The following is a 27,711-nucleotide window of genomic DNA, read 5'->3' on the forward strand; positions in this document are numbered from 1 at the left end:
TTAAGGTGTATTTTAGTGCTATAGACGAAACACATTCCTCATATAAATTACTAGGCGCTAGCATTATAGCGTACTTTTTTAGTACGTTGGGGGCCAAGTAAATTCGGTATTATATCGAATCTTCGGTTTCAGAACGTTTATTCTTTCGTCAAGGAATAGATTTCACGTATTTTACCATCACTGCCCATAGCATTCATCGAGGCTGCCGTCGCACGACCCGACATAACTATCGTTAGTCCATGCCATCCAATTGAGCATAGGGTTCAGCAGTTGTGCGCTTTCATTTCCCCATCCACCCGCATTGATAAGCGCTGTGGCGTTGGACTTCATGGCGGCATAGCTGGGCCACAGAAGAGTGTCAGAGCTGATGTTTCCGCAATAGTAGCTGAATTCTGGACTATTGACGGCCGGGTCCCAGTTTCTCGACTGCCACCAGCCGACTCCGCCTGAGGCAATGTTTGCCAGATCATCATTGTGCGTAAGAGTTTGCATACCAAACCCCTTCTTGAGCAGTGCCACTGTCTTTGCGTCATTCTTCTGGAGAATGTTATCCATAATGTTGATCAGCTTCGTTTGTGCTGCGATACATGCAGGTGGTCCGTATTGGCGAACCGGTTCATAGTACTCCCAGTAGTCATAGATGGCCTCTGTGACTCCAGATGATGATATTGCGCCCCAGTAGATCTCAGGATACAGCTTGCGCAAGAAGGCAGCGATTCCGCCAGAATACGAGCCACCGTAAGCGAGATAGGGCGTGCCAGGAGCGGTCAAGTTGAGGTGCTCCAGCCCCGGAAAGACGATATGAGAGGCAAAGTATGCTTGATCAGCCACTGCCTGGTCCGTGGATAAAAACCGCAGATTCTCGGTCGAGAGGTCGGGTGTCGGGAAACTTTTTCCATAATACCTGTGTTCCAAGACCACGCCGATGCCGTTGAGAGCTGACGCAAGCTGGTAGACAATTCCTTTCTGGAGGTACGGTAGGCGCGTGCTGGCATCTGCCTCTCCGCTCTGCAGGACTATTACAGGGCCCCCGGGCTTGTAGTATGTTGCGTCAAAATAGTACCGAAGATTGAAGGTTTTATTTGAATGTGGCTCGTATCGGGACTCATTGTGGAAGTGATCCACTGGCATAGAAATGTAATGTGCGGGATACAGCTCTGTTGGGTCAACATCCTGTCTCACACTCAACCTGTGAGGTGCAGGCGCCAAATTCCTACCTCGTGTCAGTAAATGCTTCGATACTAGCTGATTAACCTACGTCGCCTGTGCCAACCCTGAGAGGGTGGCTGCTAGGAAAGCACATAAATTTCTCATTTTGCAAGAATGAAGACTACAAAGGAGCAAAAGAGAAAGAAACAGAAATAGAAGAGGAAGAAAACTAGACGGCAGGAAGTTCTTTTTCCCACGCACAGGTCCCTCGTGCGACCAACCTGTTTTTTGCCGCTGAACGCAACAGTCGCAGCATACGGAAGCTCTTTCAACCCCGCATGAGCAAGGAATGACACCTTGACGGCGACGCCTGGAAGTCGTTATCGGGAAGCCCAGAAGCTTGTTGGCCATGATATATAGGAATGCAACGTCGACTGGGGAGAAGGGCAGCAGCCTATGACCCAAGGGGAAGGTGGACAAGTGATCATCGAAGAATTGTACACGGATCAACCAATATCGATGTGCATTCAGGTGGAACGAAGGAAGGACGCAGATCGCAGATATACGGCCACCAAACGGAAGCCAGGGCGAGTTGGAGAACGCCCCCCGAGGTGATGCTGACGAGGTGATTGGAGATAAGGATAACAAGCACCTCGGCAGTGCAATAAGCACGTCAGATCTCCCGGCCACCCGCGCACATGTCCCGCGTCAGGGCTTGAGGTCTGGGTGTAATGGCGAACCAATGTGCGCTGTATGTGCCAACTCTTGTCAAGGCTGTAGGAGACGGATACGAGCGAGGCTGACCTCCGGTGGACATTGAATCCGAGAGACATAGGTAGTGGGAGAGACGCACAGTGACCCCGCAGAGAGGGAATTGTCACCATCCGCAAGATGGTGTTGGGAGAAGGCGGCCTCGCAGCTACACGGAGGTGGACTTTCGCCGGAATACAAACTCGTGGGAGGGTGGCAGTCGCGTACAAACTCGAACTGGAGCATTCAAGGGGCCAAGGGGGCGAGCGGCCCCTGTATCAGCCGAGCTGGAAGAAGCTGGCTGGCCACTTCGCTTGTTCTTGTACCTCGTGCTTGAGTCGAGGATAGGACATCCCGCCGCTCTAATACCATGTGCCAAGCTTTTCCGGGGTCAGCCAGTCAGAGACCCCGCGATATGGAATGACGTCGATGACCACGAACGGCAAAAATCTCTCCTTCCTAAATCGGAGTTGAGAAGCCAAGACACTCGATGCTATTCCCCTTTGGGACGTGGCCTTTGTATCAAAAAGCCATGAGATTCACCGACTCCCACTTCTGTCAGATTCCCTTGTTCCTGATCTCTTGAGGATCCAAGATCTTGACGGTACTACTGTCCATTTGCCAGCAAGACTCGTCCACCATCGACACAGAGGCATCTTCCGTCCACATAAGCCTGATAGTCGGCAAATTAGCAAATCTCTCCCTATTCTCAGCGAGCACCGGTCAACTTACCCCTGCTTGGCTGCTCAAATATAGCACTGCTCCTGCAATATCCTCCATCTTACCTATTCTTGCTGCTGGCATTGCCTTGAAGAGCTCGGCAAATTGATTGTCGCCTTCTTCAACGGGGTTCATTTTGCTAGGAACAACTGTAACTCGGTTCAGCTGTTTCCTGTCCGCATTCGCATCTCGATTTCACTTACAGCCTGGATTGATGGCATTGACTCTGACGTACCCTGAGTCCTCAGCGTAATCAGCTCCTTTCCCGGTCCTGAGCTTGTTTATGCGACAGAAGGGAACACTCACATCTGGCAAACTTACTCGCCAACAGCGCAACCAAATGATCAATCGCCGCTTTGCTGGCCGCATAGCTGGTCAAATCGACATTTGTGCAGTTATGCATGCTAGCGCAGCTGCTGGTGATGATCATCACCCCTCGACCCTCATCCCGTCCCTTTCGGCCATTTCCAATGTCAAGATTGCTCGCTGCCACCAGCAATTTCAGCAGTGCAACCGACAAGAAGTAGTGTGCGGTAACATTGACGCGGAAAGTATCGTCCCAATCCGAGTGTCGTGAAGACCACATCGACTCTTGCAACTCATCCAAAGACGCAGTTTTGACGTTGCACATCTTTGGAGGGTCTCTCCTGATCCCAGCGTTTGAGCACAGAATGTCCAGGTGAGTTTCACGCTTTTCAAGTTCTCTTGCAACAGCTGCAATGCCCTCTTTTGAAGCGAGATCGCTCGCAAATCTGTCAGTTCGTCGGTCAGTTATCCAATTGCAATGCTAGATGATATAGCAGGAGACATTTACCCAACGGCCTTGGCCCCAGACGGCTTTCCCATTTCATTAAGCTCAGTCACGACCGATTCAATGTCGTCTGTCGGTAATGCAGTGACGTATACCTTTGCGCCATTCGACACGAGACCCTATTTGTGATCATCAACGCGAATTCTGATCGCGACTGCGGGAGGGATGCTGCTCACCTTTGCGATCATCAACCCAAGACCCGAGCATCCCCCGGACACCAGGGCAACTCGGCCCTTGACGCCAAACAGATCAGCCACAGAAAGAGAGGACATTTTCAACAGGTGGCCAGACACATTCTCGAAGGGCCTGTCGATGGTCTAAAATGCATGACCACAAGCCTCCACTGCGGCTCCCGCCGTCACAAACCGCCGCCCGTTGTTCTCCGTCTCTCCGTCCATGTGCTCGCACAAGTCCGCAAGCTCGCTTCTCCATGCTTGATCGACGTTTCTTTTGCGGTGGAGAGTTTGAGAGGATATAAAATTTGCCTTGGTTCTTCGAGTCCTTTCCCCTCTGCTTCGAAAAGCATACGTCGAGCCTTGGAAGGTCAGGACTTTGAGATTGATCTAAGGGACCATGACAACAATGGCTCCTTCAGTGGCTGGGCTCTTTCGAGTTATCAATCACGACTACGCTATCTGGATCATCGCCGGGGTTTTGATCCTCTTTGGGCTCTATAAGGTCAGTGTCGTGGCTGATCTTCTGTTGCCAATGCTGACGTTGGTAGTGGTCAACAGCTACCGACATCCCAAAGATCAAGGGGATCCCCGAGATCCCTGGTGCCCTGCCGATACTTGGACATCTCCAGCAATTGGGGCCTGACCATGCCACGGTTTGCGAAGGATGGTGGCGCAAGTATCGACAATCCGTGTTTCAAATCCGCCTAGGCAATACTAGAGCCGTTGTTGTAAATTCTTTCGAAGACGCCCGGCAGATGCTCGTTGGCCATCAAACCGCCGTTATCGACCGACCAACATTATACACATTCCATGGCGTCATTTCCACCACCCAAGGATTCACGATTGGGTCCAGCCCTTGGGACGCATCGTGCAAGAACAAGCGAAAGGCTGCGGGCCAGGCTCTTGGCCGCCCTGCGATGAGGGGATACTTCGACATGTTTGACTTGGAGTCATACTGCATTGTACGTGATCTCTTCCGCGACAGCAAGAACGGCAAGCTTGAGATTGGCGTGCGACCATACATTCAACGATATGCCCTCAATACCACCTTGACTCTCTGTTATGGTATCCGAATGGACAACGTCTACGACGACATGCTGAGAGAAATCTTGCACGTCGGATCGGCCATCTCACTCCTCCGTTCAGCCTCGGAAAACTATCAAGACTACGTCCCAATCATGCGTTATTTCCCCAATAACGAAAAGATCCGTCGTTCAAAGGAGCTACGTGATCGCCGTGACCGCTACCTGAACTTTCTCCTCAACAAGGTCCGGGACATGATCAAGAAAGGCACCGACAAGCCTTGTATCAGCGCCGCCATCCTGAAGGACGAAGAGACAAAACTGACTGGGGTCGAAGTCTCATCGATTTGTCTCTCTCTGGTCTCCGGAGGCTTCGAAACAATCCCGGGCACCCTGACTTCATGTATTGGCTCTCTTTCCACCAAGGAAGGTCAGATCTTCCAAGACCGCGCTTATGAGGATATCATGCGATACTACCCGGACCCAGCAACTGTTTGGTCCAACAGCTTTCAGGAGGAGAAGGTTCCCTATGTCAATGCAATTATCAAGGAAGCTGCACGGTACTACACTGTCAGCGCCATGTCCCTGCCCCGGAAGACGGTGACCGAGATAGAGTGGAATGGGGCCAAAATCCCAGCCAAGACCATGATTCTCATCAACGCCCAAGCCGCCAACCACGATGTCGATCACTTCGGTCCTGACGCTGCGGTATTTAATCCAGAGAGATGGTTGAACGACGACTTCGTGACGCGGCCATCGACAACGGTGCCTGAAGAGAAGCCCAGCCAAGGCATCCAGCATTTCTCTTTTGGCGCAGGATCCAGGGCCTGCTCCGGTCAATTCATAGCCAGCCGACTCTTGTACACTGCGCTGATCAGGCTCCTGGTGTGCTACAAGATTGTGGCCAGTGAGACCGAGCCTCCAAACACGGATTATGTGGACTACAACCAGTTCAAGTCGGCGCTGGTGGCCATTCCGAGAGATTTCAAGGTCAAGCTGGTTCCCAGATACGACGAGAGCGTGATCCAAGAGGTCATGGCGGCAGCGGCGCAACGAACAAAGGACTACTACAGTGAGGAAAGCTGAGGACACATTTCACACGCCGTCCTCTTTTGTCTCTACCCTGGCCTTGGAGCGAGGCACGGGGCTCCGGCCAGTTTTTAGGTCTGGCATAAAACAACATCATGATGCTACGATTCTGAGCTTTGATGAGATGGAAGTCCCGTTTGACTAAACTGAGTGGACCGCTTTCTGGCATGGAGAATCAAGGCTAATCAGCATTCTTTGGAAATATGAAGTTTGGAAAATTGAGCTGTTGGATTTGGTGTCGTCGAGCATCACTTGCGAGCTTGTCGAGACAGGTAGTGCGAAACCAGGTATATAACAATCAAGAGTACATGATACATTCCGTCAGCTAATGTGAACTTACAAGCATACACCGCATCTCCCTTCGAACTTCTTTTCTTCTCTCCGTTGTTCTGTCTGGTCTATCTCTATTGCTCTAACAATCTAACTCGAAGGTGCATCAGACGACAACGACGACTCTTGCCTGCCGTGTTGTCTTACATGTTCTTGCCGCCTCAAATCCGTTAGTTGGCCACTACGGACGGGCCTTCCCAACTCCTACACCATAAACAAGACGGGCACCAGCGACTTCATCTCAGTTCATGGGCACTTAACAAACACTCAGGTGCACTCTCACCACGTTCATCAGCCGAGCCCATTGCAGAGCACTGTTATATCCTTGTATCTTAGAATTCCATCTCATTGTCCTCGTACCAGGCCACACTCTCATCGGTGGCTTTATTCGTCATTGTCCATCGCTTGCACATATTTCGCAATGAATGCTTTCGAGAGAACAGTGTTCCTCTATCCTTACGTGCTCGAAAAAGAGCACTACATTAAATTGGTCCATTCGATCCTCAGGGCTGAATTCTCACCGACTCCGTGGATGCCTGGCCAGCGACCCACACGCCTGTCTCGATTCACGCACCCGGGATTCCAGCTATACGAGTTCCCGTACATGATCACTCCTGAAGGCAGGAGAAATGATTTGACCCCCTATCAAGCCAGCGGAGGGTCATTGTGCGAGTTCTTCAAAGACGTAAGATACGCAACGGGGAATTTTGTTGTTGTGGTCACACCCCAACCCCGTCCCAATACACCTCCTGGCCAAAGGCAGTCTCACGAAGCTGGTGCCTCAGGGGCAAATCCACCCGACCACAGAGCCTCAGAGGTGCTTATCAAAGCACAGGTTATAGTGGAAGTGATCTGGAAAGCCACTGTAGCAATGGACTACTCGAGGCAATTGAAGGAGGGCATGAAAATAAAGACTATGATCGTCATGTTCTTTGACTTCCACGACGGGTGGCTCGTACAGCAGAGGAATTACAATTGCAATTTTCCACCTTCTGGCCCACGGGAGCTACGAGCAGTTGAAGGACAACAGGCCGAATTGAATGGGCAGAGTGACGAAAGTGATCGAATTCCTGTCCATTCTCAGCATCCACTTTCTCGGTCTCCCTTCGGTCTTCGTTCTGGATGAGCAGGTTGTCCATAGGACTATTTTTGGGGGCCATTCGCATGTACATACTTCTTTGTCACACCTCGTTCAACATTGACACACAAACGGACATGTACCTGGACTCGCCTAACGTGCTCCGGACATCTGCGTCGTCCTCGATCAATCCACTTTGCCGTCCTTCATCGACTTCTCTTACGCGGAGAACAACGTCGCTTATCATTCCCGTTCAGCCTTGTGGTTGGTGAAAGGACCCTACGACGAGGAGGAGATTGTCGAGGTCAGGAACATTATATGCCAAGTCGAGAACAGGAGAATAGCCAAAGACAACACTAGTCAACATCTTTTTGGATTTTTCCATTGAATCTCCTCATCTCTAGAACTCAGATCTTTAGACTCACCTTTGCTCCTGGGGAGGGAGCAGAGATTGAGCCTGCAACCCAGGCTCAGACGCCGAGCGGAGGTACGAGGTTGATAATTATTCTATAACAAACGCTCTGGGGAGAGAAAGAATAGCAGCGCGTCACGACCGTGCATGTGCTTCCGTGCATAAGTGAATACAACTGTATGAGGTGCGCGTGCGAAGAATTCCGAAACATCTGAGACAGTGCCAGTGATCTTGTCTTGCTTCCTCTTGACAACTTTGCTCGACTATATCCAGGTGGGCAGGCTCAAGGTTTCTCGCGGCAGGAAAAGCGGGAAAAGGAAGACGGAAGAAAAGAGTCTGATCGTCCAGCCAAGATCAGATCAAAGACGCTCAAAATGACATCTTCAACAACGACTCCCTCAGTGGCGGACGTCGATGTCGACGTGCTCGTCGTCGGCGGCGGCCCCGTGGGTCTCAACCTGGCGTACCAACTGCGGCGCTTCTCGTCCGCTCCGATCAACCCCGATCCTTCCGCGGAGCCGATCTCGGTGCACGTCGTCGAGATGCACCCCAAGCCCGTGCAGGAGCACTTCGGGCGCGCCGTGACCTTCTGGCCGCGGTCGATGGAGATCCTCGCGCAGATGGGCCTCGCCGACCAAATCACACAGCAGTGCGTGGCGGTGCGCTCGAGCGCCGCGTACGACACGACGGGGACCGAGGTGTTTGGGCGGGGGTGGAGTTTCGTTGAGGGCCTCGAGGACACGCGGTTCACGTTCGCGAGCGTGCTGCGGCAGAAGTTCGTCGAGGACATTTTCCGGGCGGAGCTGGCCAGGCTGGGCGCCACGGTCGCCGAGAACTGCAAGTTTGTGGATCTGGCCGTGGACGAGTCGGTCGAGGTCGGCGGGAAAGGCAGGGTCAAGGCCACGATCTTGGATCGCAGTGCAGGCGAAGGTCGGGACAGGGAGTACACCGTCAAGTGCCGGTATTTGATCGGCTGTGATGGGTCGAGGACGCTGGTGCGCGGCGCCGCGGGGATCGAATCCGACGGAGATCGCACCGAGGACAAGTGGGTGAGAATCGACGGGGTCCTCAAAAGCACGACAATGCCGAAGCCTAGGTCCTACGGCGCCATCGAGAGTCCGCTGTACGGCAATGTGCTCTGGATCCCGCTCGACCATGGCGCCACGAGGATCGGGTTCGCGTTGAACGACGAGCGCAGGAAACTGTACAAGGAGCTCAACCAGGAGGTGTTTATCCAGGAGGCCAAGTTGTCCGTCAAGCCCTTCGACATCGATTACGAGAGGGTGGATTGGGCGAGCGTGTACAGTGTCGGGCAGCGCGTGGCGAGGAACTTCTGGGCCAAGGAGTCGGTTTTCATTGCCGGCGACGCAGCCCACAGCCACAGCTCGGGAGCCGGCCAGGGGATGAACGCGGGGATGCACGATGCGGTTAACCTGGGTTGGAAGCTGGCGCTGGTGTTGACGGGCGTGCTGAAGAGGGAGGTCCTCGAGACTTATGAGTTGGAGAGACAACCGAATGCACGGAAACTCATCAAGTACGATGAGGACATCAGTGTCCTCGTCTCTGGGAGACTGCCCAAGGACTGGCCGGGCGACAAAACCGAGGACCCAAACGTCGTTTTGGGGAGGATCCTGCAGGAAGCCAAGGGATTCAATACCGGCCTGACTATAGGCTTTGATCCGAATCTCGCCATTTCCAGGGACGACAGCGGAGAGGATGCTGAGCTGGTCGCCAAGCGGACAATCATCCCGGCACCGGCCATCGCAGGTTACCGAGCGCCAGATGTCCAAGTGTTGACGCCCGCGCTGTGGGAGCCGGTCTGGCTGCACACCCTGATGGCTAATCTGGCGAGGTTTTATGTGGTCGTGTTCATGGGCAGATCGACGGCAGCGAAGAGCTCGTTCGCCAAGATGAAGGAGGACGTGCAGAAGAATCAGCACCTGAGGCTTGACAGGGTTCCAGGAACGGCAGCGGCAGCGGCAGCGACGAATGGGGTTCACCTCAACGGATCCTCGACGTCTCAGCCTCGAAGATGGCCTGTGGAATTCCTGACCATTCTACCTGAGAAAGTCGGCAATGCCTGGTTTGAGCTTGGGACTGACCCCCTGGGGAGAGTGTATTATGATGGCGATGGCGGCGTTGCATACCAGCGATATGGTGTGGAGGTTGACTCAGGGGCAGTCTTTGTGGTGAGGCCTGACGGCTGGATTGGAGCCCGGTTTGGTCTTGGGTCGGACAGTATTGTTGATGGAATTGATGCGTATCTTGGTGGACTGCTTTACCGATAGATATCAGGATAAAGGGGGATTGTCTGCTGACCACCCGTTGCAGCCATGAGGGTTGTGGTGCAAGCGGAGAGCATATCAGGTACGGTGGCGTAAGTGATCGAAAGTGTAGAGTACGGAGAGGCACATCATCGCGGCGTTGCCCGCTGCGGAGAAGCTGGAGAAGGCCATCATCGACGCTAATCCTCTTTCGACGCGACACGGAGATGCGCGGTGATGCTTATCAGACGCGCAGCTTGTAGTGCTGCTTCGTTCTTCCCCAGATGGCGCAGTTCAATGGGCGTGGATCATTCGCCGGCACCAGCACCGAGGAGCCCGTGAGACGATTGGACTTGGTCGATCGAGGGAGGGAGGGAGGTAAGTGGCCATCATGCGTCCATATCTCCTGACGTTTGCTGGCCCTGTAGCCACGTCCTTGCAGCTCCATCATGGACGGTTTCGACCTTCTCGTCATCAACGGGCTCGTGGTGACTGCCTCTGACACCGCCAACTACGACATCGCCATCAAGAATGGCAAGATCGCGCTTCTGGCCCCGCCAGGCGTGCTGGGTCCAAGTAGTGCGAAGAGGGTGATTGATGCCGAAGGCGGCTATGTCATGGTATGCATTTTGATCCCAGTTCTGTCGGCATGGGCGCGGTTGAAGACTGAGTGCTGAAGACGTTTGGGTGTGTAGCCCGGCGGCATTGATTGCCATGTCCACCTTGAAGAGCCTGCCTTGTTTGGCGGCAAGGGGAGAAGCTCGGATAACTTTGAAACGGGCACCAGGAGCAGTATCTGTGGAGGGACCACGACGATAGTGTATGTCGATGCCCCCGAATGCGCTGGCTAGTGGAACTTGTACCTCGACGCTGGAGAAACTGACCACAATCCCGCAGAGCTTTTGCCCCCCAGGCCAAGACCATACCCTCCCTCCTCCAAGTCCTTGAAGATACGCAAGCCCGGGCCAAAGACAACTGCTACACCGATTACTCGTTCCACATGCTCGTCGGGCACCCCGGGGAACAGGCTCTGTCGGAATTCCCGCGTCTGCGCGAACTCGGCATCTCCTCGCTCAAAATCTACATGACCTACGCGGCCCTGCAGCTGCGAGACGACCAGATTCTGGACGTGTTGCTGGCGTCGAGAAAAGAGGGGATCACAACCATGATTCATGCGGAGAATGGAGACGTGTTGACCTGGATGACCAAGAAGCTGGAGGAGCGGAAGCTGTATGCTCCCAAGTACCACGCCACCTCTAGGCCTCAGATCGTGGAGACGGAGGCCACGAACCGTGCGATTGCCCTGGCCGAGCTGATGGACGCGCCTATGTAAGTCGTCATTGTTGACTTTTTTCCGTTTCGACGTAGTCTGGATCTGAGCTCACCAGCATGCCTATCTAGCTTGGTCGTCCATGTCTCATCTCCCAGCGCCGCAGCCCACCTTCGCAACGCGCAGACGCGTGGACTCCCCGTGTACGCCGAGACGTGTCCGCAATATCTCTTCCTGACCCGCGCGGACCTAGACAAGCCGAATTTTGAAGGCGCAAAATGTGTCTGCTCCCCTCCGCCTCGCGAGTCTGCCCACGATCACGACGCCATCTGGATAGGTCTCGCCAACGGCACATTCACCGTGCTCTCCTCGGACCACTGCCCGTTCATGTATGAAGACTACGAGAAGGGCAAGAAATCCATCATCAGCAAGGAATACCCAGAGGGCCGATTCAGCGGCATTCCGAACGGGTGCCCCGGGATCGAAACCCGCCTTGCACTGACGCTGAGTGCGAACAGACTGCCCCTACAAAAGTTTGTGGAGGTGACCAGCACGAACGCCGCCCGGCTGTACGGCCTGTATCCACAGAAGGGCACAATCTTGCCTGGCGTGAGCGACGCCGACCTCACGATCTGGTACCCCCCGGGGAAACTAGGGACGTTCAAATTGACGAACTCGATGCTCCACCACAACGTGGACTACACGCCCTTTGAGGGGATGGAACTCAATCAGTGGCCGAGGTATACCATTCTCCGGGGCGAGGTGGTGTGGGACCGAGACGGTGGCGGGCTGCTGGGCAAGAAAGGGTACGGTAAGTTCATCCCCAGAGGGAAGAGCACGCTCCCAGGGCCCAGAAAGGAGGGTGAATGGGATGTGAGCGCTTTCTAGAGGCTCGTCACTAGAAGACAAATGGAAAGATTCTGTGCTAAGAAGTTCGCTCTCTGGTGTGTTATACATTTTTGACATTATCCCTTTCACATGCTCGTTACTCACATCGGCATTGCTTCTCACATCTCCTCCACCATCTCACGGGCCACAGCATCGCCCTCGACCTCCGCGTACGTGGGTGGCGCCGCATCAGCCGGAAGAGAGCCATCAGTGTCCAAGACGGCGTCGTGACCAGCCCTGCTGCCCGTGCAGTCGCTGCCCCCTGTGCCAGAGTATCCCGCCGCACTTGAAGCGACAGAGCGAAGTCCGACCTCTTTCACGCGTTCGTTGTCAGTAATGTCTCCCGGCACCGCTTCCGCTTCCAGGCCACCCCGCCGGGGGACCGCGTTCCTCGACCTCTTCAGCGCGCGGTGCCCCGCGTAGCCGCGATAAATGCCCATCGCGGCGCACGAGAGCCCACCCGTCGCGATGGCCAGGGGGATCCCGATCGCGGGATGCAGCGCGGGTTCGCCCCGGCTCTTCTGGCATCGGTAGCAACGGCACGGACGGGGAGGTTGGATGCCGTTGTTTCTGCGGTGGCAGCATGAACTGCTCGGGCGCCGGTTGTCCTGCGGGCGGTGGCATCGATTGCCGCTTTGGTATTGGTGTTGGCGGTGACGACGGCACTGTTGATCGCGTGGACAGGCGCCGCTGCAATCGTTTGGGGCGGTGCTTGAGGCTAAGATCTCATGCTTGGGATCTTGGTGACATCGTCCGCTCGCTTGGGCGCAGCTGTGCTCCGTGGCCAGCGTCTGGTCCTTTTCGTCATACGCGTCCATGTTCAAGTTGGTCGTGCCGTAGACCTTGTTGTTGTATCGCGTGGTCTGGTTTATTCACGGTGAAGGAGGATCTGGGGGGGTTTGTGGGATGGTCTGCTTTATGACGCACTTCGTTTTCTGCGCAAGGACAGACGTCGGACACGAACTGGGTGGTTTTGACTTGATATAGTTGTGAAGCGATCTCTTCATACAATTTAGGGGTTGTATATATAGATGTTTCCATCTCCTCCCCATCCATTCCACTGCTATCCCAATCCCATCCATCGATGTATTGCCAGACGGAGGAACTCGACGCCGACGTATCCTCCGTCTCGAATTCCGAGTGCTGGCACCTTTGAGGAGCTAGCTGTTTTCGAGACCTATCTGGAGAGGGCCCTGGGCAAGGACTTTCCGCAGCGAAATGCACATTACGTCCGGAAAACAATGCGACGATAGGTTGGAGCCTAGGATTAACGAGGGCTGGCCTGCTGCTTTTCCATGCAAGTCAGTTTTACATGCTGAAGGGTCGATGTTGCTGCTGCCTAGGTTCTGCAGATCTTCTCACAGAGAGTGAACATTATTTTGGGGATGGGACAATGGAGGAGGCGGACGGCCAGAATATCGGGGGTTCAGAGGGTTTGGAAGATGGAAGTCTGAGGGTGGTTGATGGGTTGGTTGTCGTTGTTGTTGCTGTTCACGGCCGAAAGCCTCGCGATCAAATCCCTTTTCGGCTTAAGGCGCGAAGGGGCATATCGATATCATGAGCAAGCGCAGCGTATTCAACCCGTGCCTTTTTCTACCATGACGTCTTGCCCTAATCCCTGAAACTACACGTATCTTGGCTCCTACATCATCACCTCGCCAACGCAAAGAAGAAACGTCTCCCTCGTCGTCCCCTGCTCAGGCCTTGCCTTCTACCATGGGAAACCGCAGCTCCAGGCCGCCCTGGTGCGTGTAGACGCCCTTGAGATCGCCCACGCTCCGTCTCAGAATCCATTCCTCGCTGGTCAACTCCATCTCCTCCTTCTGCGTCTGGGGCTGCTTGTCGATGAGCCCGCCCTTGAGCCGCCGCAGCACCACGGCGTCCTCGGGGCGGGAGAAGAACACCAGGCTGTGCCGGTCCCGCCCGTCCTGCGGCGGCAGGGGAGGCACGACGCGGTGGACGTTGGACCGCAGCAGGCCAGCGGTGAACTTGACCAGCGCGTCGCCCAGGTTAACCACCGCGGAGCCGGGCACGGGGCGCACGTAGACCCAGTCCTTGGTGTCGGGCAGCCGGATCTGCAGGCCGCTCATCCAGTTGAAGAGGATGGTCAGGGAGCCAAAGTCGGTGTGCTCGCCCAGCCGGGCCTTCTGCTCGTCGAACTTGCCGGGCGTCGACTTGTTGAACCGCACGTGGTCGCCCGATCGCTCCTCAATGCGGTGCAGATTGGCCAGGGTGCCGATGGGGAGCTCCAGGTTCTTCTCCAGGTGGGTGAACATGAGGTCGATGGCGGCGCGGCAGTTGCGGGCGTAGTCGCCCAACAGGGTCCAGTGCTGCTTGATGAGATCTGGGCAGGGCAGCGGTTTGCAGTTGCCGATGAGATCGTCTTTGCGCATCTAAAAAAAAAAGTCAGCATACAACCTCCGAAGGTCACTCTGGGTATATCGGTGGTGATTGACATTATAGTTCTCATTCCGCTTGATCGTCCCGTCCTCCATCTCCCGCGTGCCCAGGATGCGGTACCCGAAGAAGGGGTCGAGCTTTTCCCTGGCGAACCGGTCCTTCTCGTCGTTGGGCAGGGCGTGAAACTGCTTCTGCACGGCGTGCAGCTGCTCGGCCTGCGCCACGATCTTCTCGCCCAGCGCCGACCCTTCCATGCTCAGGTAGAAGAAGCCGAGCTCCTTGGACGCCTGGAAGAAGGTGCGCGACTCATCCTCGTCAAAGGCCTCGAGCTTGGGGAGCGAGATGGACACGAGTGGTGCGGTTCGCACGCCCTCGGGGAAGGGGGGGTATTGGTCGTGGGATGTTTTCAGGACCATGGCTGGGCCGGCTACGATGAGATTGGTGTGTCTAGTAGGGGGCGTTGGAAGATGTACTGATCACTGTTGGCGGTGGTACCTAGTAGATGAATGACTTAGCCACGTATGATATGATACATATATTTTTTCTCTCTCCCCCTCATCTCGAATGCCTCAGCTGAAGCATAAGAGTCACATCCCCCCAACTCTGCCTCGATCTACGATTCAGTCGCACCATTATGACTCCAACGTGCTTGTCCCCGACCCCGCTTGACTCGGCTCGACCTGTGCGCCCTACATAACGCGGCGCTGCCAATGACAGACCAGCGCAGGAACGGCGAAGGACACCGACGGCCATTCCCCGAGCAATGCACGACAACCCTGTGGCTCAGGCCACGAACCTTGACCTCTCCAACGTCTGCCAGAGTCTTGCTGGTTTGGCCTCAGGTGCCGACTAAGCGTTTTTGTCGCAGTTCCTGCAGTTCATTCCTGACCGTGTCCCGACTGTTCATGCCCTCGAGACCGATGCATTACACTTCTATGCTCATCCTAGACACAGTGGAATGGTGCAAGGAGCGAGAACTTGGTCAAGGAAAGCTAGTCTAATAGCTGGAGCCAGCTCTGACTCCTGCTGAAATACTTGAACAATGGCCTCTCTCCCAAGAACCAAGGGCAGCGAGACGGCCAGACGGAAACCCAAGTCCGGGGCCAAGGTTCAGCACGGCTCGACGGGATTGCTTCAACATGTTCGTTCGCTGAAAATGGAGTCCATAGCTGAGGGAAATATCAAGGACGCCCTGCCCGGCCCTGCTGACCTGGGTATTTAGGCTGAGATGCGGCGTCCATCGAGCCTTGCAAACCTAGCCGCCTCGCTAAGAATGCTTTGGCGTTTGCTTGTTTCCAGAGGTGCTCTAACAAAGATCAGGAATTGGAAGCGATGTACTGGCTACAGCCCGTTCCTCACCAGTGTTCTCTCCAGACCATCCACGACTCAGCTGCGACGGACACTGTGACTACCCAACTCAATCACCGAGCCAGAGAATGCGCTCGGCTAAAGAGATCTTTGGAGGCGCTATAACCCAGCCTATAGGCAAATTTTGGTGCCTTCCCCAAGGGCCCCGTCGGTTGTTCTGCGTTATTACTACTGAGATTGATTTTCCAGCAACGTCGGTATCGACAAATATTCCGGCTACTCGGCACAAGGCTGCGGAGACGCCCAACAATGCGGGGGAAGGAAACAACCGCCAACAAACAATACCATGTCCATCAACCTTGGGTATGTCCAGAAACCCCCAATGCAACTAGTTCGGTGCGAGGCCTTCAGCGTGAACAAGCTTGCCATACCCTCCTAAAGTCTCCAACATGCATTGGGTAAATGCGCGTGGAGAGTTTCGAACGGACACACCAAAGTTTTCCCCTACGCGATACCAACCCGAAAGCAGCAATGGATATACAACGAACCACCATGGACGGATATACCAACGAAACGACGATCGCCCCCCTAAAGGAGTTCTCTATCGAGGATTTCTCTCCGTCCTTGACCAGAGCAGCCAATTCTACCTTGTGATCGACTCGGGGGCCATTACCCGTTTCTCACCGTCTCAGTCCTCTCCCCCATGGGGAAAGACATGCAACGGGGACAGAACGGGGGAGGTTGAGGAGGCGGGGAGTGCCCAGCAGGTAGGTACGGGGTGACGGGGTATGCTTGTTGTGCATTGGGTTCCTGGCTCCCATGGCTGATAGTCGATATCGAACTAACTATACCACTACGACCACATGTCCCTGGTCCTGACTCGGTGCGATTGCTAATTATCCAGGAAGCTATTGGAGATATGGCTTTGGCTTTGGCTATGGATACTGCTGCTTCCTACATAAGCTGGCAGCTCCTGTCGCTTTTTGCAACCTGACCCGTCTCGGTCAGTCCCTGCTCCTTTCCTATCTCCTCTCTCTCTCTCTCTTCCGTTCTCGTATCATTCACCTCAGACACAATGGACTCAGCGGTACACACCACTCTGACGGTGTCGGAGGTCCTCGCCCTAGAGGATAAGAAAGGCCTCGGGTTGACGCCGGCGCTGGTCAGGCTCTACCTCGTTCTTGCCCCGGCCACACTGGTCGTCTGTGCCACAAACGGGTTTGATGGCTCGGTCCTCAACGCCCTCCAAGGCATCGACGAGTGGAAGGACCAGTTCGGGCATCCGGACGGGGCATTGCTCGGGATCACGAGCTCAGCATACGCCCTCGGCGCGATAGGCTCGACGCCATTCTCCGCCATCGTGTCTGACCGCTTCGGCCGGCGATGGTCCATCTTCGTGGGCAGCATCATCATGATGCTCGGCGTCGTCCTGCAGTGCGTGAGCAAGAGCATTGGGCTGTTCATCGGCGGCCGCGTCGTCGTCGGCTTCGGCATCAGTCTGGCCCTGGCCGCGGCGCCAATTCTCCTCGCAGAGCTGGCCCACCCGCGACACCGGGTTTTCTTCTCCGCCATGTACAACTGCAGCTTCGCCCTCGGCTCCGTGCTGGCGGCGTGGGTCGCCTACGGTAGCGTCCACATCCCGAGCTCATGGGCCTGGCGCCTTCCGACGCTCTTCCAGGCGTGTCCCGCGCTGATACAGACGAGTGCCATCTGGTTCCTTGACGAGTCGCCCCGTTGGCTGTGCTACAAGGACCGGGGTGACGAGGCCTTTGCGATTCTGGTCAAGCACCACGGTGGGGGGGACCCGAACCATCCTCTGCCCATCGCCGAGTACCACGAGATGTGGGAAGCCCTGCAGCAAGAGAAGCAGATGAAGCACAAGGGCCTTCGCTTGTTCCTGCAGACCCCGGAAAACCGGAAACGGCTCATGATCTTGATATCCCTTGCCGTCTTCGGACAGTGGAGTGGCACGGGCTTGATCTCGTATTATCTCCCCAAGATCCTGGACAGTATTGGCATCACCGGACAGCAGGAGCAGACCCGCCTCAACGGCCTCGTCACCACCGTCAACTACGTCACCTCCTTCTGTGCCGTCATCTTCGCCACCAAGGTCGGCCGGCGGGTCCTGTTCGTCGGCGGCGGCACCTTCATGTGGCTGTCACTCGTGGGCTTCGCGACCTCGGTGGCCGTCTACAACGAGCACAAGTCGGCCAGCGCGGGCCGCTCGTCCCTGGGCTTCATCTTCATCTTCAACACGGGCTACAACTTCTGCCTGATCCCCACGCTGTACCTGTACTCGACCGAGATCCTGCCCTACCGCCTGCGCGCCATGGGCCTCAGTATCTCCGTCTTCACCACCAAGGCGTCGCTTTTCTTCAACCAGTTCGTCAACCCGATCGGGCTGGCCTCGATCGGCTGGAAGTACTATTTCGTTTATGTCGGGTGGGTCGCCGTCGAAGTCCTGATCATGTTCCTCTTCTTCCCCGAGACAAAAGGTCATACGCTCGAGACCATGCCCGAGGTCTTTGGAGAACGGGTCTTGGACAAAAAGACCATGGAGAATGACGACGATATCCAGGTCGTCGAGCTGGGCGGCAGTCCCAAAGGGTTGGACAGGACCAAGGGCTATGCTGAGCATGTTCAGGATGTTGGCGTCTAGCCAGGAGGAGCTATGATACGGACGAGTCTTGAGAAAGCGGGAGATGGGACAGCGGGAAAACTCAATTCACGGGCTCCCCAGTTACTGAGGATAAGCTACCAGTAGTAAATGCTTGGACTAGAAACTGAGGAATGGGGATTCAGGGAGCTTGACATACAGCGCTGAGGATTGCGGGTGACGGAGCGGGTGCAGCGGGAGGATCCAGCCGAGAGACAGTTTTAGCATGAGAGTTGGTAAATGTGTCGCAACCTCATCCACTTACCTGCTATGTCGCGAAGATGCTGCAGCAATTGTCGTAGAAAGGAATGGCCCTCAGCTTTCTCTCTCAAGTCCTCGGTCAGGATGCTGGATTCTTGGCCCGTAATCCATTTCCAACGGGCTTCAGGAGGTGCCACGGCTGCATGCTCATCTGATGGTTGGGAGGTGACCTGGCAAACCACCCCCGAACACTATCCGGCGCTGAATCCGATCCTCGTGAAAGACCACGATTCGACAAATCCCATGCCGCACATTTGCGAGATTAGATAGATCTAGGCCGAAACATATTGCGCAAGCAGAGACATAAGCGAGACTTTGGACGGCGGCGCCAGCTGCCCTTAACGTGTGTGATGATAGCATGACATTGGAGAGATTGTCTGCGACCGATGCCTGGGCTGTGGGAATTACCTGCAGAGTTTCGCGGGAGTGGTTCCACGCGCCAGCATATCTCCAGGTCAGAGACAACCCAGGTCGGAACGAGATGGAGCAAAAGGCCCTAGCCGCAATAATCAGACGGTCGGTTGCGATCGGGGACTATCGACGAGAACGAACACGAGGCTCTGCAAGTCCTGGATTTTCTCCTCACGCCACAACTGTTGAAGGTTTGCTTGCTACTTGAAACTCGGCCCTGAACTTCGGCCCTGAACTTGAGACTCATGGAAGATAAAATACAATGATCGCTTAGAAGGTCATTATGGTCCCCAAATCGCTAGTAGCTGATGGTCAGAGGAGGTAGTAGAGGGGAAACCAGCAGTTGTTGAAAGGCCTGCGCTGTCGCTGTCGATGCGGTCGATGCCAAGACACGTCCACGTGATCACCACTCAATCCGCTGTCATTACAAGCTCCAGACGTGCTGTGGACCGCCAAAAAGGCTCGAAAAAGTCGCTCAAATGACGCTGGCAATCTGCGTCCGGCGAGATGGTCTCTTGCCTTGGTTTCCTTTCCATCCAACTCAACAACCCAAATCCATCCTTCCCGGCCCCTGACTGATATCAAATTTCCCGTTCCCGGGCTTCTTTGCCCCTGTCGTTGGCTTCTTTCACGGCGGCAACGGCTCCCAAGGCCTCGGTGATCAGGTGGATGACGTGGTGCCGCCTGTCGCCCAAGAGCTCCTTTCCCAAACTGTACGCTCCCACAGCCTCCTCCAAGAGCCGGCGGTGATGACCTGGCTCCTCGTGTTCGTGGTGATGTTCATGGTGCGAGTACCGACGGGGCCGTGGCTCATGGCGATGGTGATGGCCCTCGTCGTCGCTGCTCTCGTAGTCGTCGTCCTCACGCTCCCGCTTCTGCTTCTTGAGAAGCTGGTAGGCTCCGACGGCGACGACGGCGCCAACGGCAGCCTTCACATAGTGTTCGTTGGCGTCCTTGTAGTCCTCGGAGATTGCCTTGCCGAGTTCGTTGGCAGCATAGACACCGCTGCCGGCCATAACAGCCACCTCGGCATTGGTCTTGAAGGAGTGCAGGCCGTTGTTGTTTTGTTCCGGCATGGCCGATTTTTCTTTTCTTGCTTGCTTGCTTGCTTGATTGCGAAGATGGATTTGTTAGGGGGGAGATGGATGCCAACGCGACTCGAAAAGATGGCAATCAGGATGCTCTTATACTTGTGGGGTTCTGGGGTGTAGAAACTTCCGGTCCGTCGACCATCAGGTGCTCAAGATCAGCCCGCTGGTTCGCCCCGTCCCATAGGGAAAGGTTGGGGCTGGTGTTTACGAGCATCAGGTTGTTTTCTCGAATTCATTCTCCTTGGCAGACCTACAATCCCCGATCTTGGTCCATGGTACATCAATACTGCTTGCGAGGCTGTTCGACGGTCCGTACCAGAGCTAGAGTCTGGAGCCTGGCTAGACTAACGGATGCGGCCAGTTGTGGTGCATGCTGACACCTCTGGCAATCCCAATGCAGGTGATGCCAATCTAACCTATCCCTATCACGCAAGACATGGTTTGTTCACGTCCTCAGAGGGCAATCGAGAGAAGATTGCTCGAGGTCATTGGCCAAAATCACACCGGTCGACAGTCGTACCATTGTTGCATGGGGCAGGCGGAGCCAGGCATACACCGCGTCACATGAAGCAACACGGACTATATCTGAAGACGACACCCCTTTCCACCAACTTTGGACTGTGCCAAGGGAGCTGCCTCGCAACAGCATCACCATTTTAACGATAGTGTCGTTGATCGAAGAGTCACTCTCTTTTTGTTCTCTCGCTAATACCTCTGCTGGTGGGAGAATGTGGGAGAATATCTCCAGATCCCCCAGAATCAACTAGCTCACGCGATCATCAGTCGGATGGCCGTCCGAGGCTCTTTTCGATCACACCACCCGACAAGGCCAAATCGCGAACACTCTAGAACCGTCAAATAGTCTTACCAAGACACTTGTGGACTGGAAATCGTTGGATGATGCGAGGTGGAGTGAGCCATAAAGCCCGCTATGCCACGTGACCCTGTGAGTACAATCCCCTCCACCACTCCGCCCCTTGCCCTGCTTCGCCGTCCCAAACTCATGTGACGGATCTCTGGGTGTTTGTCAACGTTGGTCGAGTATAAATAAGGGAATGTAAGAACAACCCCCCAGAAATAAAGGAAGAAGACAAGCTGTCTCGAACTACCAACCAAACCACTCGACATAAAGCACAGTCACACACAATGTCTCCGTTGAATCTCAACACAGTCCTCAAACCACCGCACGTTACCTTCGACTCGCGCGGGCCGTACCACCGCTCATCCATCCGCTCGGTGTTCGACTTCTTGGGCGCCGGGGAGCTGGACACGGTGTTCAACCAGAAACATCATCGCCGCCACAGCCAGGGCCACTCGGTCTACGAGGAGGACGTCGTCTTCCCGAACTTCACTGTCAGAGAAACGGCCGAGGCATACTTTCTAGAAGGCGACTTCCCAGGCATCCACAACCCGAACGACATCAGGATCGAGCGCCTGGGCTCCCAGGGCCTGCTGGTCGAGGCACAGGCGCCGGAACTCGATCTGTACCACGAATGGGGCAATGTCTGGGGCATCCGGCCGGAGAAGGAGGCGCGGGTGGAAAGAGGCGCCAGCCAGGCCACCGCCGAGGGTGGACCGGGGAGTGCGAAACCCCGGGGCGTCGACACGAGCACTCGCTCCCCGGACCACGAGCACGAACACGGTCATAAACACGAACACGCCCAGACCGGCGACGGCGACGGCGAAAACCCACACGGCGACAACGAGGGCAAAACCGGCGGCGAAAAGGGCAGCGAGCCCGCGAAACCCCACAAGCTGCACCGCAGGGAATCGTCCTCGCACGCCGAGGACGACGAGCCCATGGCGACGACGCTGCTGTCGGAACGGCACGCGGGCCGGTTCCTGCGGTCCTTCACCTTCCCGCACACGGTGGACCTGGACCGGATGAAGGCGCGGCTCAAGGACGGGGTGCTGCGGATCGCGCTGCCCAAGGCGTCGGTCCGCGAGAGGGGGTCGAGCTACAAGGTTGAATATGGCGGGTGAGGTGAGGTGAGATGAGGTGCTGTCGCTCTTAAGTTTTCATAGGACATGTACCCAGCTGGATCTTCGGGAGCAAGGAGTTGAATCTGGCTCGCGCGGTCAGCCCACGGAGCTGCTCGGGAGTGCTCTGCACGCTCAACGAGACTCACCTTTAAAAGCTGGGCTTGACCTAGCGTCGGACGGTCGAATAGTCAAATAACCCCTCAAGTTGTAATGTAGCCATTTCATCCCATCAGGCCTGTAGCCTCACTGTGCGTTGCCCGTCTCCTGGGGCTTCCTGGACGAGCACTACTTGACACCCATATAGATCTTGGAAGACAACGCAACTTTTCAGCCTCGAATCTCCGATCCAGTCAGGGCCACCACCAGGTTTGAACCAGCGATAGGGGGTCTGACTTATGTTGCTCGCCGTCGAAGAAGAGAGGTATGATGGTCATCACTTTTAAGGATTCACAGACACAAAACCCTTACTTTGGAGTTTGCACGTTATTCTTTTTTTCTGCAATGTCGCACCCCTTCTACCCGGCACCGGACATCACCTCCTCCCAAAACGACCTGACCTGCTGGTAAAACGCCTTTTCAGACCAGACGAACTGCCTGAGAACGTCGACTAAATCGGGCCAAGAAGCAGTCAGGTCGCCACATTCTGACGCATATTCCTGCCGCAAGAGGCCGACATAGCCCGACCGGACGGCGCCGGCGGGAGCGAACGCGCCTCCGATATACAAAGTCCACGCCAGCAGGTCGCCATGGCCGTCCCAGAGTGACTTGTCGTGTTGTTCTTGCTGCTGCAATTTCTGCAGGAGCTGCGCGGAGATCCACGGCTAACGGGGGCGCACTCACATGTCAGCTCATATACGGCCGCCGCTCTGGCTAGGTGGTGCTACTTACTGGGATCACGGACAACCGCCAGATCTTGCAGCAGAGCATCGACGCAGCCAAATACACTGCCCAGCGACAGCATTCCTGAACGAACGGCAGCGTCGGAAGGCCCACCAGCTTGGACTGCACCCACGCCTGCTGATTGTCCACGTGCATCATGGATATCGTGTCCTCGTACGCGAAGAACGCCGAGTCCCGACAACATTGCATCGCGTGTATGTCGACGAGGACCTCTAAAAACTCCTCGGGGAATAGCTGTGCCTTTCTCTGGAATCCTGGAGACAGGACAAAGATGTCCGGTGGAAATATATCTCTCTCCCACCGCAGCTCGTGGAACGTATTATGGGTCACGATGCGTTCCGAGGCGGTCAGGATGTGTGCGTACAGGTCCTGCCTATTCGATTTTCCATCAGCCCAAAAGGCGAGGAGCAAGCAGAAAGAGAAGATGGATTCGTTGCTCACCAGAAGATGGCACGCTTGATGCCGTCAGTCAGGTATACTTGGCCTATCTTTGAGGATTCAAGCAGACGGTGGATGGCTTTCAGATGGATTTCGACTTGCGCTCGCATCCCCAGGCGCGTCTGAATACGCGAGGTTAGCGTATGCGCAGCGGAAAAGGGGCATTTGGGTTGTCACACCTCGATACCGGCGAGGAGAAGAATGGCACCCATTGTCGAGACGGTGGTAGTAGGATCAGACACGCTGATCCTCTCGCGGATGGCCCTGATCGTCTCGCCCTGGTATTGGAGGTACTCGTGATCAAGCACGTTTTTGGTCGCGGCGAAGGTCGCTGTGAGAAGGACCGCGTTCAAGAGGGCCGGGTCGTCCACCCCTGTGCGGAAGACGGAGCGGAAATTCTGAAGAGCAACTTCGTCCCCAAGGCTGAAGACGGGCTCAAGAGCTTGCTTTGCTTCGTCTGCGTTCCACGTGAGAATCGGCGTAGAAAATCTGGGTGCGACTACGTCAAAGGACCTACCAGATCTGAGGAGGGACTTTAACCTTGAAAGACTGGCCTCACCGTCCTCCGAGGGACTGTGGATTACGCCGAGGGTCGAAAGGGGTGAAGAGGCCAATGCTCGAGTCTGTGTCGCCTTCTCTCGGGTATGTGAGGGGTCGGGGTTGGAAGGAGCGGAACGAAAATGCTGGCTCCGGGATCTCTCGTCCCTTCTTTTACTCTGGAGAGCCTGCCTGACGGCGTGTGACCGGATAGATCGCCTCAGCTCGCGGTCCTTGGACTCTTCGGGGTCTTGTATGGTAACGAAGCGAAAGGATTGATCTGTGATATGTGTTGGCGAGAGACAGTGAGGGCTACTGGCGCTGAGACCGTCACTTACCTGCGCTCTGACCAGTGCTATCCGTTGGGCCTGAACCACCTGGCTCCATGTTTGTTTTTCCCAGCGATTGGCTTTATGACCGGCGCCTCTGAAGCAATGGCTCACGGCAAGCAACACATATCTTTAAGTGGAAAGAAGTTGAGATCTTTCCTAAAACGCGTGATGTGTCAGCTGGTTGCCGAGCTTCTTACATGGCGGACCCGACGTCATCGATGGTGTGGCTGGTGGTGGGTGTCGATATAAGTTCAAGTTACTAAGCGCGACTAAATGGTCCACAAGGCTCTGCCGCTTCGCCAGCTACGTGATAGCCCCCGAGCACGAAACGAGACAAGTCCACTATTGACCCAGCAATATTAACCTCTAGAGTACTCAAGTAAAAGAGGCGAGTATTACCACTCACACAGCCGCCGGTCGGCCAAGACGAAACTATGAGTTCGTATACTATCTACGCCATAGTTGCTGACTACGAAGAATCTGGGAGCAAGATCCACTGCCTGGAAATGGGCCTACCTTTGTTTAGAGTCATGTTGAGGAGCAGTTGCTCGTCAGCAGGGGAAAGACGGCGAGACAGCCACTAACGCGGCAAGCACATCGGTGTCAAGCATGAGTAACTACGGTAAGGAGGGCACGGATAGAGTGAGTCTGTGCAAATGCCGAGTTCTATATAATCGGGGTATCTGGCTCCCTCAATCTCTTCATACACCGTGACATTCAACGCCAGACCGACTAACAGCACAAGCATACCTCCGTCCACTCTCCTAGCTCTAACCTGCGTCGCCCTCCAAATCGAAGAGAGACCGCTTCACCATGGCCGAATCACGTCTATTCACACCAATGAAGATTGGGAATATCGAAATCAAACATCGCATTGTGATGCCTGCTGTGAGCCGAATGCGAGCCACCGACGACCATGTGCCGACAGACATGATGCTGGAATACTACTCCCAGCGGGCCGCCATGCCGGGCACGCTCATCATCACGGAGGCCAACCTCCTCTCTGCAGAGCATAGTGGCTATACGAACGCGCCAGGGATCTGGAGGCCCGAACAGATCACGGCCTGGAAGAAAATCACAGACGAGATCCACCGCAAAGGGAGCTTCATGTTCCTCCAAGTCATGGGCATGGGCCGCATGGCCGATCCATCCGAAGCTCAGAAAGAGGGTTTCACCATCGTCGGAGCAAGCGCCATTCCGTGGACGGAAGGCGCTGATATCCCCCGGGAAATGACCGTCGAGGACATCAAGCGAACAGTCCAACAGTTTGGCCAAGCCGCGAAGAACGCCATCGAAGCAGGGTTTGACGGCATTGAGCTGCTGGCCGGCAATGGAATGCTCGTGGAACAATTCCTCCAAGATGTCACCAACCACCGGGACGATGAGTATGGTGGCAGCATCGAAAACAGGTCCCGATTCGCGGTCGAAGTGCTCCAAGCCATGGTGGACGCCGTCGGCGCTCAACGGGTCTCAATGCGCCTGAGTCCCTGGAGCAAGTACCTCAACATGGGCATGGAAGACCCGAAGCCACAGTACTCGCACCTCGTCAGGAAAGCCAACGAGCTGAACCTTGCCTACCTGCATGTGATCGAGTCGCGCATCAAGGGTGGTGACGACGTCGTGAGCTCGGACAAACTCGACTTTGCCTACCGCCTGTGGAACGGCCCCGTTCTCCTCGCCGGTGGGTACAACGGCGACTTGGCCCGCAGGCTGGTGGACAAGGAGTATCCGGAGCGGGATTTCGCCGTCAGTTTTGGACGCCATTTCGTCGCAAATCCGGACTTGGTGTTCAGGATCAAGGAAAACATACCGTTGAACGCGTATGACAGGGCTTACTTCTACACCCTCAAAGAGCCGAAAGGATATCTTGATTACCCGTTCAGTGAGGAGTATTTAGCTACGGTGAAAGCATAAAGTCTGCTGTACTATTCTTTAGATAGGGAGTTTAGAATCCAATTACAAGACATGCAATAAATTTCTTCTTGGCCACCAAAACTCGACCTGAGACAACTTGTCATCTAAGCTGAGGTTGAAAAACAGACTTCCGCATGCTACACTTGCCACATACCACTTCTTGTCGTTAACCGTGCACATTGTTCGTTCTAGGCAAGACCATTGCTGATAAAGGGGACTCGTTGGTGTAGGTGGACATATTTCATAATCACTCCACGGACCTGGATGGAGAAGATGCTGCATGTGAAAACGCAAAGATCCAGCTTCTTCCCTTGCAGATTCGAGGGCACCAAGGGTACCTCCTGACATCGCCTTCTTATGCGGGTGCCTCTCTGCCACTGCCACCTCTCTCCACCATGGCCGTGTCAGGCAGGGGAACGGCTGACTGAAATGGTTCCCCGAACACTGCCTTAGGCATTAATTACACTAGTTACGAGAAGCCTTGGGCCTAGCACACGAGTGAGACCTAATTTATATTGACTTGAAACTATTACACATCTTGACTTAGATTCTTAGCATGCTTTTTTCGATTTTCCAAGGCTCTGCACATGCGGCTATATTTTGTGCAACGGGACAGCTCGGGCCAGCAGCTTGGAGGACTACATGCGGGCCTGTTCCAGCAAATGCTTCGCTTGCCGCTCGTACTCGGCCATGGCAAGAAACGTGATCGTCGGGCCGACACTGATGCGCGCGACTCCCATCTCCGCCAGCTCCGCGACGGTCAACCCGCCGGTCCACTTCAGGGAGACGTTCAGGCGGCCGTCAAACGCCTTGACCAGCTGCGCGACCTCCGCCTTGCTGACGCCGCGCTTGCCGCCTCCCCACACGAACACGGTCGTGGCCCCGGCGGCGAGGTACTTGCGGCCGCGTTCGACGGCCTCGGCCATCCCGCCGCCCTGGACCAGCGTGTCGCACCGGGCGTTGACCACGAAGTCCGGGAGGCCCTGCTTCACGCCGACGGCGACGGCGGCCTTGACGCGCGCGGCCGCCTCGTCGGGCGAGTAGAACCGCCGGTTCTCCTTGTCGTAGTCCTCGAGGTTGATCCCCACCGCGCCGGCGTCGATGGCCCCGCGCACCGCCTCTTCGAGCCGCTCGCCGTACCCGTCCTGCAGGTCGACCGTGAGGGGCTTGTCGTGCTCCGCGGCCACCCTGCCGATCAGCCGCGCGGCGGCGAGGTTCTGCTCCAGCGTCAAGTCGTCATCGGTCGTGCCTGCCGCGAGGGCCACGGCGTACGACGCGGTCGCGAGAGCGTGGCAGGATGGGAGAGGCGCCACCGCCCTGGCCGAGAGGACGTCGTACACGTTGGCCAGGACGAGAGGTCGGCCTGGGCGATGCAGGCCGCGAAACGACTTTGCCAATTCACTGAGCCCCTTGGGTGCCATTTCTTTGTGTTTAATAAAGCACTGGCTTGACACCAGAAGGACACTGCTGGAAGAAAAGAAGAAACTAGTTCTCTGTCGGTCTGCGTATCTGCTGTTTGTC

The 27,711-nt window shown here is 55.6% G+C and overlaps 8 protein-coding genes across 8 annotated transcripts; 3 read left to right on the forward strand and 5 right to left on the reverse strand.

The window, feature by feature from the left end:
* Window positions 1-2,506: 2,506 nt before the first annotated feature.
* PV07_04988 (uncharacterized protein) lies at window positions 2,507-3,702 on the reverse strand (the record flags this gene model as incomplete). The annotated part of the gene is made up of 6 exons (XM_016391849.1): window positions 2,507-2,572; window positions 2,632-2,768; window positions 2,823-2,855; window positions 2,926-3,371; window positions 3,434-3,549; window positions 3,607-3,702. The coding sequence occupies 6 exons, from the start codon at window positions 3,700-3,702 to the stop codon at window positions 2,507-2,509; spliced, it is 894 nt and encodes a 297-aa protein (XP_016249368.1).
* Window positions 3,703-4,012: 310 nt separating this feature from the next.
* On the forward strand, window positions 4,013-5,785 carry PV07_04989 (uncharacterized protein; the record flags this gene model as incomplete). The annotated part of the gene is made up of 2 exons (XM_016391850.1): window positions 4,013-4,108; window positions 4,155-5,785. The coding sequence occupies 2 exons, from the start codon at window positions 4,013-4,015 to the stop codon at window positions 5,712-5,714; spliced, it is 1,656 nt and encodes a 551-aa protein (XP_016249369.1). The 3' UTR covers window positions 5,715-5,785.
* A 4,319-nt stretch (window positions 5,786-10,104) lies between these two features.
* Window positions 10,105-11,995, forward strand: PV07_04990 (dihydropyrimidinase). The gene is made up of 4 exons (XM_016391851.1): window positions 10,105-10,421; window positions 10,497-10,621; window positions 10,699-11,130; window positions 11,203-11,995. Exons 1-4 carry the CDS (start codon window positions 10,251-10,253, stop codon window positions 11,957-11,959), a joined length of 1,485 nt encoding a protein of 494 aa, XP_016249370.1. The 5' UTR covers window positions 10,105-10,250; the 3' UTR covers window positions 11,960-11,995.
* Window positions 11,996-13,425: 1,430 nt separating this feature from the next.
* PV07_04991 (uncharacterized protein) lies at window positions 13,426-14,868 on the reverse strand. The gene is made up of 2 exons (XM_016391852.1): window positions 14,416-14,868; window positions 13,426-14,352 (listed from the first exon to the last, which is right to left on the reverse strand). Exons 1-2 carry the CDS (start codon window positions 14,773-14,775, stop codon window positions 13,657-13,659), a joined length of 1,056 nt encoding a protein of 351 aa, XP_016249371.1. The 5' UTR covers window positions 14,776-14,868; the 3' UTR covers window positions 13,426-13,656.
* A 4,277-nt stretch (window positions 14,869-19,145) lies between these two features.
* Window positions 19,146-20,579, reverse strand: PV07_04992 (uncharacterized protein). The gene has a single exon (XM_016391853.1). The coding sequence runs from the start codon at window positions 20,069-20,071 to the stop codon at window positions 19,577-19,579; it is 495 nt and encodes a 164-aa protein (XP_016249372.1). The 5' UTR covers window positions 20,072-20,579; the 3' UTR covers window positions 19,146-19,576.
* On the forward strand, window positions 20,355-22,551 carry PV07_04993 (uncharacterized protein). Its single transcript, XM_016391854.1, has 2 exons — window positions 20,355-20,394; window positions 20,448-22,551. Exon 2 carries the CDS (start codon window positions 21,233-21,235, stop codon window positions 22,067-22,069), a length of 837 nt encoding a protein of 278 aa, XP_016249373.1. The 5' UTR covers window positions 20,355-20,394; window positions 20,448-21,232; the 3' UTR covers window positions 22,070-22,551.
* PV07_04994 (uncharacterized protein) lies at window positions 22,390-24,331 on the reverse strand (the record flags this gene model as incomplete). Its single annotated transcript, XM_016391855.1, has 6 exons — window positions 22,390-22,890; window positions 22,958-23,342; window positions 23,411-23,529; window positions 23,587-23,864; window positions 23,925-24,224; window positions 24,283-24,331. The coding sequence occupies 6 exons, from the start codon at window positions 24,329-24,331 to the stop codon at window positions 22,585-22,587; spliced, it is 1,437 nt and encodes a 478-aa protein (XP_016249374.1). The 3' UTR covers window positions 22,390-22,584.
* A 2,497-nt stretch (window positions 24,332-26,828) lies between these two features.
* Window positions 26,829-27,711, reverse strand: PV07_04995 (uncharacterized protein; the record flags this gene model as incomplete). The annotated part of the gene is made up of 1 exon (XM_016391856.1): window positions 26,829-27,711. Exon 1 carries the CDS (start codon window positions 27,609-27,611, stop codon window positions 26,829-26,831), a length of 783 nt encoding a protein of 260 aa, XP_016249375.1. The 5' UTR covers window positions 27,612-27,711.

The sequence above is a fragment of the Cladophialophora immunda genome (genome assembly GCF_000835495.1).
Source record: "Cladophialophora immunda strain CBS 83496 unplaced genomic scaffold supercont1.3, whole genome shotgun sequence".
NCBI classification, from domain to species: domain Eukaryota; kingdom Fungi; phylum Ascomycota; class Eurotiomycetes; order Chaetothyriales; family Herpotrichiellaceae; genus Cladophialophora; species Cladophialophora immunda.